Here is an 11,785-nt window from a genome sequence, read left to right as displayed (position 1 = left end):
ACAGCTACTGAGCTGAGACAGCTACTTGCTCTGTCATATGACAGGGTCTGAGCGGCAAAGTGGCGGAATTTTCTTGAAAATAATTCACACTACATGTATCCATAAAGCCACACACCCCTTTTGGGGGCTTAATGAATGCCATCTTCTCAATTGAATTTCCCTAAAAATTGGTACAATTGCACTGGTAAATTTGCCGCAATATGCATTATTGAAATAATATTGAATAACGAAGATGAACAGGATTGACTTGCAGTAAGACAGATGTATAAAATCAAAGAAATTATGATTAATGATAAGTCCCAGAAGACTACAAGACATTCTAGAGCAGTGGTCTCCAACCTATCTCTCCAGCTATTGTGAAACTACATTTTAAAGTTGCCCTCTTTTAGCTGTCATGTGGTCCATGCTAAGGGCAGTCATATGATCCTTGATACTGTATGGCGTCAGGACATTGTATGTGCCGTGGTTTGATGTGGCCCCGGCTCCAACTTGTTACACACCTGGGCCAAACCCTGAAAAACAGCCCATTATCCCTCCTCCACCAAATGTTACAGTAGGCACCGGTAGGGAGGTTCTCCTGACTTCCACCAAACCCATATTCCTCCATCAGACTTCTTGATAGTGAGACGTGATTCATGACTCCAGAGAACTCGTTACTCCAGAGTCCAGTGGTGGCGTGCTTTACACCACTCCAGCAGCTGCTTGGCATTGTGCATCGTGATATTAGGCTTGTGTGCAGTGACCATGGAAACCCAATTCATGAAGCTCCAGACACACAGTTCTGGTGCTGATGTCACTTTCAGGGGCTGTGTGGATCTCTGTAGTGAGTGATACAACAGCGGATAGGGGATTTTTACACGCCACGTGCTTCAGCAATCAGTTTGCGTGGTCTACCGCTTCGTGGCTGAGCTGTTGTTACTCCGAGACTCTTCCACTTCTATGGAGATTACATGGCTGGGTGCTTGATTTTATGGTGGAAATTACCATAAAGTGTAGTACATTTGGCTCTGTGGGGGTGGAGCCTACTCTGAGTTTTAGGGGCTTTGATTTGGGTGTACGCCCCTGAATAGAGATCTTGGGACCTAATTATTAAGATAATCTTCCTGCTATAATGGCTTTATTGTCATGGAAAACCATTCTCTTTCTGATGATCCACATTCTGCTCTCTGTAATGAAATGTCACTTCTAGAAAACATTTGTTGACGTGTTTATGTTTTACCTGATATTTAATTACCACCAAGGCCCCGATGAGCTGTTACAGGTCTGAGACAGCGATCTCCAGAGATTAATTATAGAAGTACACTATATAAATATCACCATCTATAAGACAGACGGCTCGAGGCGTAGAAATACAGTAACACAGCTGGCTTGTTCTATTATACAATATAAGGTTATAATGTGATAGTACAGCAGTTATTATAACATAAGGAGCTGCCATATTATATAAAGTTATGATAATAATATAATAGTAATCATGAGTTCATAGTAAATGCATTATTTCAATGTTATTATACAAATTTATATTGGAAATCTTATTTTTGCGCTCCTCTGTTTTCCGGCTTTCTTGTCTTTGGGGGTCTCATGGGGCTTTCCATGGGACATTCAGGACTAGAAGATTATAAGGAAGCAGCTGCGACGAGAACAGACAGGTAACTGAGGTAAGTCTTGTCTTCTGCTTCCATTACTTGCTGTAATATATCTTTATTATTCATGCTCACGACACCATAGAGGGTCAACCGAAATGTTTTTTATTTTTCGGGACATATTAGACTTTCTTACCGCACCAAAATGTAACCGTTACCTTTTCAGTTTGCCAGAATTATATACAGAGGCATAACTCAAAGCTCCTGGGTCCCGGTGCAAAATATGCAAAATGACCTCCCGCCAACTATCCTGATATCTTCTTATGTGGCAGATGGGTCATTGGGCCCCTTCAGACACTAGGGCCTGGGTTTAATTGCTGCCTCGGCATCCCCTATAATTAAAGCGACCCTCCGGTCCTGAGGCTACATTTTAAATATGATGGTGTATATGGAGTAATAATATGTGATGCCCTCCAGTAGTGCCCTCTGCCGTTTCAGGGTCCTTTCTGTGCTGTTCCAAAATGGCCACAGCACTTTTTAGACTACTTCTCTGAGACACTCCCACTGTTCTTGGATTGGCCGGAGCTGCTCACGTGAGCAGTTCCATCCAATCCGTGAACAGAGGGAGTGTCTTAGACTTAGTCCCAGAAGCACTGTGGGCATTTTTAGACAGCACATGGATGACCCTAAACCGGCGGATCCACGCAGAGGGGGTGAACAGGAGGCCACCAGGTAATATTACTCTATATACCCCATCACATTTCTAATTTTGTCCTGAGACCGGAGGGTCGCTTTAAGTCCCTGATTATATAGGAAAAAATTATACCAAATATGTACGAGTTCATGGTTGCCTGATGTAGCCATTATAACCAAGAACTAAGATTAAGGTTTGTTAGAACCTCTACCTCCACACAGATTTTTGTACATGGGGTGAAGCAGCCGGTGGAAACATTTTTGAGCTAATTGTAAGAGCAGAAAGGGCCAGGGCAGCAAATACAAAGATAGAGGACAAGGATTATTTTTTGTGGGATTGGGAAGTCTCTTTCCTGCATGATGTGGACATATAATGGCATAGGACAGGATTATTATGGGTAGAATATCCATTTTATAAAGGATGCACGACAACATTGTTTCTGGACTGGAAGGTGTGGAGCATAGAATTTTTTTGTTATTTTTCTTTATTTTACGATTTTATAGGAAGTGTTTTCTTTGGAATTCAGGAACATGGTGCTTAGATTTAGCGACAAAGACAATTATTTTAGCTCTTTGTCACATTAGTAGGTTCCCCTTGTCACGATGACGACCCGGTCCGGTGGGATTGCAGTGTGCTATAAATTATAGATAATTACAGCGTTTGCAATGAATGAAGAAAAAACATTCCCATTCTGCACCAAAAGAGCCATTTTGTAAGAGTGGCCCCGACCCGTTTATGCATTATATGAACGGCTTTTTATTGAGTGACTGGCATGTAATGCTACATTTCTTGGATACTTCATGGTAAATGTAAATGCCTAGATGCAGGTTGGGGAAGCCGGACTCGTTACAATCAGCTGTTCGCCTCGCTTCTTTTTAAAAAATAATTGTTTTTGTGAGACAACCCCTCTAACCAATATTTCAATAAACTTCCATTGCAATTCCCTTCCATTCCCACTGTGCCCGTCCTTTGTGTGTCCATGCATTGTGATTTGTCATCCATACAGACCACATGTCACATGACCATGGCATTCACTATGGACAACACATCACAGATGCAAGGACTGGTGAGGGACCCGGACACTGGAAACATGGGAATAAGAGAGAATTGCAATATTAAGCTCAATGTTTTTCAGTTTTATGGCAATAGAAACCATATTTAAGAATCTGGAAAATTCCTTTAAATAAAGGGAACCTTACACTGGGCACCTTTACCTCTAGTTTAGCATTTTCTTCTAAATTGGAATGGTCCAACATGATTTTGTGTTGTGCATTTGTGGCCGTTTCTATATTGAAATCAAGGAGTTTTTGTGCCAGCCATTCCCAGATCCATATAGGACGTGGATTACTTTGCCTAGGTGGGTCCATTGGGATTCCAGCTCCTGGACCACTAATAATGATGTTTACTAACAAGTCAATAAATTCTCAAAGACTTGGGAACCTCTAGGCATTCAGTAGTATACTTAAAACCTTCCTAAAATGATATACAATTTTTGTGTTGCAGATAAATGAATAAGTCATGATTCCAAATTCTACAAACCAGACATTGATGGGGTACTTCATTATCAAAGGGATCACGGATGTCCCCGAGCTCCAGGCTCCCATCTTTCTTCTGGTTCTGCTCATTTACCTGATCACATTTGGTGGTAATATGACAATTTTTCTACTGATCTGTGTGGATCATCATCTCCACACACCCATGTATTTCTTCTTGGGCAATCTGTCCATTGTGGACTTCTCCTCCACCACCATCACTTTACATAAGGTCCTCCTCATCTTCATAACTGGTGATAACACTGTTTCGTACCTGGCATGTATAATCCAGATGTATATTTTTGCCTCTTTGATTGGTCATGAACTTTTAATCTTGACTGCTATGAGCTATGATAGATATGTAGCCATCTGTAACCCTCTACGTTATCATGCGATCATGAACCGTAGGGTTTGTGGTCTACTATGTTCTTGCTGCTATTTATTGGGTTGTGGCCAAGTCCTTGCACCTGTTGTCATCTTATCAGGTTTCTCATGTTATATATCCAATGAGGTCAACCACTTCTTCTGTGACATCATCCCTCTCATAAAAATGACTTGCAATGACTCCTCGGTCTTGGAGATGGTGGTCTTCATTCAAGGACTTTTTATTATAACGCTACTACCTTTGGTCCTCACGTTGATCCCCTATATTTTTATTCTATCGGCCATATTGAAGATCCGTTCCAGAAGAGGAAAGCAAAAAGCCTTTTACACATGTTCCTCCCATCTTATCGTGGTCACCCTTCTCTATGGGACACTTAGCTCACAGTACTTGACTCCCCCCTCACATGGGTCAATGAATGCCAAGAAGCTCTTCTCACTTTTTAACACAGCTGCTGTCCCCATGTTAAACCCACTGATTTACAGTTTAAAAAATAGAGATGTTAAGTCAGCGATGAGGAGGAGACTGGCGTTCTGTAAATCCGTAAGCAATAATTTTTTGTAATAAACCCTGCCAATCATATGTTGTATCCCCTGTGTATTCTGCAACTTTATTTAAATCTGGATTTTCAAAAAAAATAAATAAATAAAACATAGTGTGTATATCTATATACATATATATATATATATATATATATATATATATATATACATATATAAAATCATGCATATATATATATATATATAATATATATATATATATATATATATATATATATATATATATATATATACACTATCGTTCAAACGTTTGGGGTCACCCAGACAATTTTGTGTTTTCCATGAAAGCTCACACTTATATTTATCAAATGAGTTGCAAAATGACTAGAAAATATAGTCCAGACATTGACAAGGTTAGAAATAATGATTTTTATTTGAAATAATAATTTTCTCCTTCAGACTTTGCTTTGGTCTTGGAATGCTCCATTTGCAGCAATTCCAGCATTGCAGACCTTTGGCATTCTAGCGGTTAATTTGCTGAGGTAATCGGGAGACATTTCACCCCATGCTTCCAGAAGCCCCTCCCACAAGTTGGATTGGCTTGATGGGCACTTCTTGCGTACCATACGGTCAAGCTGCTCCCACAACAGCTCTATGGGGTTGAGATCTGGTGACTGCGCTGGCCACTCCATTACAGATAGAATACCAGCTGCCTGCTTCTTCCCTAAATAGTTCTTGCATCATTTGGAGGTGTGCTTTGGGTCATTGTCCTGTTGTAGGATGAAATTGGCTCCAATCAAGCGCTGTCCACAGGGTATGGCATGGCGTTGCAAAATGGAGTGATAGCCTTCCTTATTCAAAATCCCTTTTACCTTGTACGAATCTTCCACTTTACCAGCACCAAAGCAACCCCAGACCATCACATGACCTCCACCATGCCTGAGATATGGCGTCAGGCACTCTTCCAGCATCTTTTCAGTTGTTCTGCGTCTCACAAATGTTCTTCTGTGTGATCCAAACACCTCAAACTTCGAGTCGTCTGTCCATAACATTTTTTTCCACTCTTCCTCTGTCCAATGTCTGTGTCCTTTTGCCCATATTAATCTTTTCCTTTTATTAGCCAGTCTCCGATATGACTTTTTCTTTGCCACTCTGCCCTGAAGGCCAGCATCCCGGAGTCGCCTCTTCACTGTAGACGTTGACACTGGCGTTTTGCGGGTACTATTTAATGAAGCTGCCAGTTGAGGACCTGTGAGGCGTCTATTTCTCAAACTAGAGACTCTAATGTACTTGTCTTGTTGCTCAGTTGTGCAGCGGGGCCTCCCACTTCTCTTTCTACTCTGGTTAGAGCCTGTTTGTGCTGTCCTCTGAAGGGAGTAGTACACACCGTTGTAGGAAATCTTCAGTTTCTTGCCAATTTCTCGCATGGAATAGCCTTTGTTTCTAAGAACAAGAATAGACTGCCGAGTTTCACATGAAAGCTCTCTTTTTCTAGCCATTTTGAGAGTTTAAACGAACCCACAAATGTAAGGCTCCAGATTCTCAACTAGCTCAAAGGAAGGTCAGTTTTATAGCTCCTCTAAACAGCAAAACTGTTTACAGCGGTGCTAACATAATTGCACAAGGATTTTCAAGTGTTTTCTAATCATCCATTAGCCTTCTAACACAGTTAGCAAACACAATGTACCATTAGAACACTGGAGTGATGGTTGCTGGAATTGGCCTCTATACACCTATGTAGATATTACATTAAAAACCAGACATTTGCAGCTAGAACAGTCATTTAGCACATTAACAATGTATAGAGTGTATTTCTGATTAATTTAATGTTATCTTCATTGAAAAAAACTGTGCTTTTCTTTCAACAATAAGGACATTTCTAAGTGACCCTAAACTTTTGAATAGTAGTGTATATATATATACATACAGTATATATATTCATATACTTATGTACAGACACACATACTGTCTAGAGAGAAATTATTGAATCCATCTTTAACCCAAGATCCGATAATCCATAAAGTCTGAAGCAGAAGACGTAGCGAAGAGAACCAATTAGCAAGTTATAGCATCAGATTTTGTGTTACCGTTTTATTTTGGACTGTTTTGCACAAGGATTTTTACCTTTCGGGTATGTGCACACGACCTATTTTCAGACGTAATTCAGGCGTTTTACGCCTCGAATTACGCCTGAAAAGACGGCTCCATTACGTCTGCAAACATCTGCCCATTGCTTGCAATGGGTTGTACGATGTTCTGTTCAGACGAGGTGTTATTTTACGCGTCGCTATCAAAAGACGGCACACAAAAATACGCAAAAAAGAGTTCAGCATCCTGATGGCTGTTTTAATAAATTTTCCAGTGCAAAGATATCATAAGTGCCACTTCCCCTACGGCTAGAGTGTAAACAATATGGCACCCAAAATGAAATCGAAAACACTATGTATTACGCTGTGCCGACTTTATCTCGACAATTCCAGACTACTTTTCACAGAGATTGCCACCAAAGTGCTAGCCTTTGGTGCCTCCATCATGCCAGCCACAGATTACCCCATGTAGTCACTTATAGCATACCAAACCTTTCAGGTGACTTTTCAGAATAAGCTGTGTGTACATGAGGAATAAGACTACTTCTGGCCAGGCTCTCTCTCTAATTCTCAGTTGTTTCTGAGCTAGTGGGCTGAGCTTAACTGCTATCATGTCTCCCATACAGTGCACACATAGAAGAGGAGAATCCTGCTCTCCTATCTCTATCTATCACATAAACAGAAGCTGCAGCAGCCTTGAGGATGTTACACAGCAGTAATGAGCAGTGTAGCTGTGTATCCAGCACTGGGGGAGGGGGAGATAACTATTAGCAGAAGCAGCAGCATGAAGGAGATTATCCAACAGTAATGAGCAGTGTAGCTGTGAATCCAGCACTGGGATGAGAGAGAACACTTACTAGAAGCTGCAGCAGTGTCTCTGTGTGCCTCTCTCTCACTCTGCTCCATCCTCCCCCTCCCCTCTCCAGAGACTTCTATGGGCAGCTGTAACCTTTTTTTTTTTATTGAACTCTTTTTCTTTTCTGTTTAAGCAAATATAATACAAATAGCAGAATACAAGCTATAATAGTTAAATATCATGTAGTCTCTGAATTGTTTTGTACACATCTGTAGGGATTTTTCATCTATTGTAATAAATTAGAGAAATATACTAGTCAACAAAAAAAATTAAAACATTTTTAAGCTGCCTGAAGCCACCACTAGGTAGAGCTGACTACATACCAATTTACTATTTAATTCAATGGAAGCTGTATAAATCTATCTTCAGTTAGCTCCCCCTAGTGGTGTCTCCAGGGAGCCAGGATTTTAAGATGTAACTCTATAGCTGTGTGAAGGGAAGCAGGGGATTTGGAGCTCTGTATCAGGAAAATGGAGCTCCAAGACCTATAAAAATATATTAAATTAATGGCAGCTGTACCTGAAGAAGACATTGGGCAATTTTCCTCTAGATATAACAACTGTGTGTCACCTTCGTAATATAATAATCTGCTAATGGCTCAAATGAAAATGAAGAAGCTTAGTAGTTCCTGTCTTATTAAGTCGAATATCCTCAGGGGAAGATTGTTCCTAGAACTAATCTCTAAGTAAAGTGGTTTTCCTGGTAATTATGGACAGCAGCCAAATGTAAATCCCTAATGAGTGTTCCTCCTGTGCATATAAAGACACTAGTAATAAAGAAGTATAGCCAAATAACAGACACAGGTATTAATGAGCTGAGCCTAATTAACAATGTAACATCTACAGTCATGTGAAAAAGTAAGAAAACCCAATGTGAAGTTTTATTTTTAACATATTTAAACAGATCAATATTTCATCTTCTTAAAGACCTAAAATTAGAAGCAGGGTCACCAGTTCAGGTACAAATAAAAACATTGTTAGGGTCTATTCACGTAGCCTGGTCATATGCATTTTTGCATCAATTTTCCTGAAAAACTTGATTTGCTCGCAACGCGTGAGTAGACTTTACGAGAGGATCTTGAAGGAAACAATCTTATTTAAACCTCAGACATTTAGTTTGGTTTGCTCTATGTTAATAAAATGTGTGGTATAACCATATCTAGATCCAAAGAGCTCCTTGAGGCCTTCAGAAAGAAGGTTCCAGATGTATATGAGCCTGGAAAGGGATTTCAAAAGATCACCAAACTGGACATCAATGATTCCACTACCTGGAAGATCCTATACAAGGGGAGTAGATTTCTTGACTTTCAACTTATACAGGCCAGTCTCTCAGCTCGAGAGAAGAATATAAGAAGCTGAAAGAAGTCTCTAAGAACTTCTTCATAGGACCTACAGGAAGTTCTCACCACTATTGCTGTCAAAGTGCATTTCATTAGAAAGAGGCTGCACAAATGACACCTACATGGGAGGTGTCACGGGCACAGGGTATGTGGACCCACTAGGCCGCTCCGCCGTAGCGGGGAGGCAGCTGACCAGGTCACAGTCTAAGCAGAAGTAAATGGTAGACAGTATGCTTGGGTACCTGAAATAGTCCGGGCGGTGGCTGTGGCTTCAGCACGGATGGAGGCAGGTGCGGCAAGTGGCGCCAGACGTGGCGGGCAGTATCCGATGACACTTGACGTGGCAGATGGCACTTGACGTGGCAGATGGCACTTGACGTGGCAGATGGCACTTGACGTGGCAGAAGACACTTGACGTGGCAGATGGCACTTGACGTGGCAGATGGCACTTGACGTGGCAGGTGGCACTTGACGTGGCAGAAGACACTTGACGTGGCAGATGGCACTTGACGTGGCAGATGGCACTTGACGTGGCAGAAGACACTTGAACGCGGGTAGGCACAGGAACAACACGGGAGACACTAAGGAACCATTTGCGAGACAGACTGGGAAAGACTAACAACGCTCAGGCAAGGATTAGAAGGCCAGGGGCCTTCTTATAGACCAGGAAATCGTGGCAGTTGATGGTGATGACGATTTCCTAATTGCGCGCGCTGGCCCTTTAAGGCCGGGCGCGAGCGTGCGCGCGCACCCTACGGGATCCAGCCGAACGGAGCGGAAGTGAGCGCTGGCATCTCCTAGGAGGGAGACGGAGGCCAGCGCTCACAGATCCATGGCTGCGGGCGTCGAGAGGTGAGTAAACCCGACAGCCCGCGGCCATGGGCGCTACAGTATCCCCCCCTCTTCTTGGTACCAGAGTGAGAGAAGAACTTTTTAATAAGAGCAGGAGCACTGAGGTTCTCTTCTGGCTCCCAGGACCTCTCCTCAGGACCAAACCCTCTCCAGTCCACCAAATAGAAAGTCCTTCCTCCTACTCTCTTGCGGTCCAGGATCTCCTTTACCTCAAATACATCAGAAGGACCGCTGGGAGCAACTGTGGGACTAGAGGTCTTGCTGTAGCGGTTCAGGACCACTGGTTTCAGGAGGGACACATGGAAGGAGTTAGGGATTCAAAGGGTAGGAGGCAGCCGCAGCTTATAGGAGACAGGGTTAATTTGTTGCAGGACCTCGAAAGGACCAAGGAACCTGGGAGCGAACTTGTATGAGGGCACCCTCAAGCGAATGTTCCGAGAGGACAGCCAGACTTTAGTCCCCGGAAGATACTGAGGCGGCTCTCTTCTCCTAGTATCTGCCTTTCGCTTCATGCGTTCGACCGCCAGCAAAATAGAGGACCGGGTCTGTTGCCAGATTTGCAGGAAGTCCCCATATGCAGAGTCAGCAGCGGGTACCTGAGATGAAGTCGACACAGGAAGAGGGACTCTGGGATGTTGACTGTACACGATGTGAAACGGAGTGGAAGTGGTGGACTCACTTGTGTGGTTGTTGTATGAAAATTCCGCCCATGGAAGAAGCTGTACCCAGTTATCGTGCTGTGAAGAGATGAAGTGGTGGATGTAATTTTCCATGACCTGGTTGATTCTCTCAACTTGCCCATTGGACTGGGGGTGATAGGCAGAGGAAAAGTCCAAACTCACATCCAGGAGTTTACAGAGGGCTCTCCAGAACTTGGAGGTAAACTGAACCCCCCGGTCGGACACAATGTGAAGAGGCAAGCCATGCAAGCGGAAGATGTGCAGAATGAAGAGACTTGCCAGTCGAGGAGCAGAGGGTAGGCCGGTCAGCGGGATAAAATGTGCCATCTTAGAGAACCGGTCCACCACCACCCAGATGGTGTTGCATCCTGCTGAGAGAGGAAGGTCCGTGACGAAGTCCATAGCAATGTGCTGCCAGGGGGCACTGGGTACAGGCAGGGGTTGAAGCAGGCCGGCAGGCTTGCTGTGAGTCACTTTGTTGGAGGCACACACCGTGCAAGCAGAGACAAAGTCCAGAACATCCTTAGGTAGCGTGGGCCACCAGAAGTGACGAGCGACCAGGTCTTGGGTTTTACGGACACCAGCGTGCCCAGCCAGTTTAGAACAGTGTCCCCAGCGGAGAATTCTTTTTCGGTCTGCCAACCGAACAAAAGTTCTCCCCGGAGGGATATCTCTAAGCTGCAGAGGATTGGCGGTGACAACGCAGGATGGGTCTATGATCGTCTGAAGGGACTCCACCGTGTCTTCCGTCTCAAATGATCTGGACAGGGCATCGGCCCTCACATTCTTGTCAGCGGGTTCGATGGCCTGAGCGTACTGTCACGGGCACAGGGTATGTGGACCCACTAGGCGCTCCGCCGTAGCGGGGAGGTAGCTGACCAGGTCACAGTCTAAGCAGAAGTAAATGGTATACAGTATGTTTGGGTACCTGAAATAGTCCGGGCGGTGGCTGTGGCTTCAGCACGGATGGAGGCAGGTGCGGCAAGTGGCGCCAGACGTGGCGGGCAGTATCCGATGACACTTGACGTGGCAGATGGCACTTGGCGTGGCAGATGCCACTTGACGTGGCAGAAGACACTTGAACGTGGGTAGGCACAGGGACAACACGGAATACAGGAACGGTAACAGGGCACGGGTAACAGCTGGAACGGGAGACACTAAGGAACCATTTGCGAGACAGACTGGGAAAGACTAACAACGCTCAGGAAAGGATTAGAAGGCCAGGGGCCTTCTTATAGACCAGGAAATCGTGGCAGTTGATTGTGATGACGATTTCCTAA

General features: G+C 43.7%; 1 protein-coding gene across 1 annotated transcript; it reads left to right on the top strand.

The window, feature by feature from the left end:
- The first annotated feature begins 3,795 nt into the window (after positions 1–3,795).
- LOC142660048 (olfactory receptor 8D1-like) lies at positions 3,796–4,755 on the top strand. Its single transcript, XM_075836698.1, has one exon. The coding sequence runs from the start codon at positions 3,796–3,798 to the stop codon at positions 4,753–4,755; it is 960 nt and encodes a 319-aa protein (XP_075692813.1).
- The last annotated feature ends 7,030 nt before the right edge of the window (positions 4,756–11,785 follow it).

Source organism: Rhinoderma darwinii, chromosome 8 (genome assembly GCF_050947455.1).
Source record: "Rhinoderma darwinii isolate aRhiDar2 chromosome 8, aRhiDar2.hap1, whole genome shotgun sequence".
Lineage (NCBI taxonomy): Eukaryota > Metazoa > Chordata > Amphibia > Anura > Rhinodermatidae > Rhinoderma > Rhinoderma darwinii.
Note: the sequence above shows the minus strand (reverse complement) of the source record. Positions and strands in the feature narration are given on the sequence as shown.

What these genes read in the sequence shown, in the direction of transcription:
- LOC142660048 (XM_075836698.1), top strand. Translation starts at nt 3,796, where the DNA reads ATGATTCCAAATTCTACAAACCAGACATTGATGGGGTACTTCATTATC.